The sequence below is a fragment of the Dermacentor silvarum genome, chromosome 1 (assembly GCF_013339745.2).
Source record: "Dermacentor silvarum isolate Dsil-2018 chromosome 1, BIME_Dsil_1.4, whole genome shotgun sequence".
Lineage (NCBI taxonomy): Eukaryota > Metazoa > Arthropoda > Arachnida > Ixodida > Ixodidae > Dermacentor > Dermacentor silvarum.
In genome coordinates, this window is record NC_051154.1 from 306,287,257 (window position 1) to 306,290,516 (window position 3,260).

Below are 3,260 nucleotides of genomic sequence, written 5' to 3' on the forward strand. Positions count from 1 at the left end.
CTTCGTAAGCACAGCGCATACGAAGCTGGCCGCACAAGTTGCATTTTGTCCACATCGCAGATCGCTTTGAAAATGGCACGCGCGGGCGCGCACTTTTTCACGTAGCAGATCGCTTTCAAGATACGGCACCGCGGGACAAGGTGAAAAAGTCGCAGTTTTGCCCGAAGGCGAAGCCTCGATTGCGTCAGCAAATTAGTCGACAGCTATACAAAGTAAGTATAGCACTTTGATCGGCCGTATAAACTTGTAAACATTGGCATACTAACTCAGTGAACAAGCATGGTGTCACGCGCGCACAAGAAAACGTGAACACATCTCACTCAATGACCGCGGAAACACGCTGTCAAAACGCTGGAGTGAGGAAGCGCGGCTGTGAGCGATTGACTTCGTGCTGCGGCTCGCATCAACGCGAACTAAGCCGCGAAAACACATTGCATGGCGGACTGTGTCCGCGACGCAGATGGCTTTCAAGATACAGCGGCCCGCGTAGGCGCACGCGACCGCCGGGCCCGCCTAGAATACAAAAAAGCGTGTCGTAACGTGTTATTGGCGTTTTACTGGAAAATTGCCTTTCTACGTTATTTCTTTAGTCGGTTTTATAGTAGTCTTGCCAGGAGTGTACGCCACAAAGCCTGATCTGATGACCTTACAGAGGTGAAATGACGCTGAAGATACAGCCAATGGACTGGTTTGTACGTATACTACAGTCGGCCTCCTAATTTTATTGATGGCTAAAATACCACAGTAGGTTTAGACGTTTATACTTCTCGAACACGGGCATTACTGCCAGCAAGCGAAAGCGACGAAGGTGCTCTCCTCAACCCCTCGTGCCCTCTCTTTGCTCCCGCGATATTGAGAGCAAAACTACAAACCAAGCATACGCGCTCGTGCGCACAGTCACGTTTCTTTTTCGCATACGATAAACACTAGTTCACAGCCTCGTGGGTTTCATTCGTAGACGGTAGGGTGAGGTCGCTCCAATGAGTTGCACATTAAAGAATTTTTTTAAGGGGACTGACATATTCCGAAAGTGATAATGGCATAAGAGAACAGCCGAAGAGTAGAATGTTGCTTTATCTCAGCGTTGCCTCACCTTAAGGTGCCCGTTAGGGGGCGCTGCACGAACATTTCCGTCGGTGCTCGCGCGATCAGTGCGATCCCCTTCAGAAGGTCAGTGACTTCCTTTCACGAGCAGAAGCGCAGCGTTATGCCTAACGACCGGTACAAGGCTCTTACCGAAGACGCGCCGGCACAATCGCGGGCTGCCCCCGCTCCATCTGGGACGGGTGCCCACTGTTCGCGACTGCGCGAACTTGCCGTCCGAATACCGCGCAGCCGCACGTGTCGAAGAAGGAGCTTTCGCGACAGCAAGGCTCCGATACTCGACGAAGAGGAGAACTGCCACTTCTCGTGGTCGTCGTCCTCTCCTTCGCCGTCTCCAGAGCCCCGCGGTACCAGACGACAGCTGTCCTGTGATATCGAGCCTTCGCCATCTTGCACGCCCAAGGGTTACCTTGTCTTCGTCGATTCGAGCCCCGAACGCGAAGACAAAAGCGAGAAGACAGTTATCGTGCCACCTACGGACGTTCTGCTGCCATGCTCTCTAAGCTCGAACCTAACGAGCGATTTCGAAAGCGACCCGAAGTGGACTGGCAGCCCTCCACAGACACCTGCCGGCTGTCTCAACGTGACGGCAAGTAGCGGACCCATATGCCGCATTTGTCACGAGGGAGACCAACAGGAATCGCTTGTGTCGCTGTGCAGGTGCTCGGGCACTATGGGCCTCCTGCACGTTTCCTGCCTAGAGCGCTGGCTGAACGCCCGTAACGTAGACTACTGCGAACTTTGCCATCACCGCTTTCCAACCGCGGGCCAAGCCACTTGCCTGCGCCAGTTCTTCCACTGGGCGCTGCACGGCGATTCGCAGCGGGCGGTGCTGGGAGACTTGTTCTGCTTCGCGCTCCTGACGCCGGTGGCCGCGCTCAGCTGTTTCTTGTGCACCCACAGCGCCTCGAAGCAAGCGCTCGAAGGCCACATCATGGAGGCGGCCAGCCTGGTCACCCTGGCCGGCCTCTTGGTCACAGCCTACGTGGCCTGGTCGTTTCTCACAGTTCGCTTCCACTACCGAGCGTTCGCGGCATGGCAGGCAAGGAATCCGATGCGCAGGATCCTGGCACCGCCTTTCGCCAGGGGAGCAGCTGTAGGCGGACACGACAGGACGACAGGTGGTCAATCAGCGGGCCTGCGAGAGCTGGTGGACGTCGTTGCTGGAAGCGTCAACGAAACAGGGCGCACGTCCTCGCCACAGGGTCAAGGCGGCGGCCGACAAGCGCATCTGGAACCTTCGCCGAACGTTTTGCCAGAAGACCTGCCTTCTGCGCTGCAGCAGCCAGTCTACGCGGTTGGCCCCTTTGCAGGCTTCGTGTTTTGGTAGATATTTGTTGTAGTTTTGATAAACATCGTTATTTGTTTTAGCGTCTAAGCAATATGATGCGTTAAGTATTCGTTGTAATTTAAACATTCTTGGCGGACTGTCAGCGCTGTGAAACTTCGCCTGTTTTAACTTGTTTTTACTCGATACGTTCCTGCAAATAAAGACAGCTTGCACGCATTTTAACACAGCTCGTCTCGATATCAGCTCGTTTTTCCGATTTATCTTTCAGTGTTATAAACTATTTCTAGTCTACAGCAGTTAGCACATAACGTGGTGGCGTAGTGCCTTTGACGTTGCGCGTCTAAGCCCGAGGTCGCCAGATCGAATCCCGGCCTTGGCGGCCGCGTTTTGATGGAGGGGAAATGCAAAAATGCCTGTGTACCGTGCATTTTGTACATGTTAAAGAACCCCAGGTGGTGAAAATCAATCCGGACTTCCCCACTCCGGCGTGCCTTATGCTATCGTGGTTTTGGCACGACAGATTTTATTTTACACCAGGAGCTTCACATATCTTAAAACTTATTTGCAAGACTTTGGGGTATTCGCGGTGTTACAGGATTTTGCGCGAGCATGCGAAAGCAGAAAGCTTTTATAGAATTTTCACGTGGCAATGCGGACGCACTTCTCACCGAGCTCGTACCACAACAAGGCGGCCACGTTGACGTCAGTGGACCACAGCACGCGTACTTCGTTTCACTTTCGGGCGGCGACCGTCTTTCAGCGGATTATCGCTGTTATCATTATGTCGCTCGGCGCCTGTCGTGCTCTAACGTTTCGTGTTGACGCAGCTTCCGGACACGCTAGTAACGCGAGATGGCAGTCACGA

General features: G+C 53.7%; 1 protein-coding gene across 1 annotated transcript; it reads left to right on the top strand.

Moving 5' to 3' along the window:
• The first annotated feature begins 1,056 nt into the window (after positions 1-1,056).
• Positions 1,057-2,615, top strand: LOC119437286 (E3 ubiquitin-protein ligase MARCHF2). The gene has a single exon (XM_037704344.2). It carries the CDS (start codon positions 1,208-1,210, stop codon positions 2,432-2,434), a length of 1,227 nt encoding a protein of 408 aa, XP_037560272.1. The 5' UTR covers positions 1,057-1,207; the 3' UTR covers positions 2,435-2,615.
• The last annotated feature ends 645 nt before the right edge of the window (positions 2,616-3,260 follow it).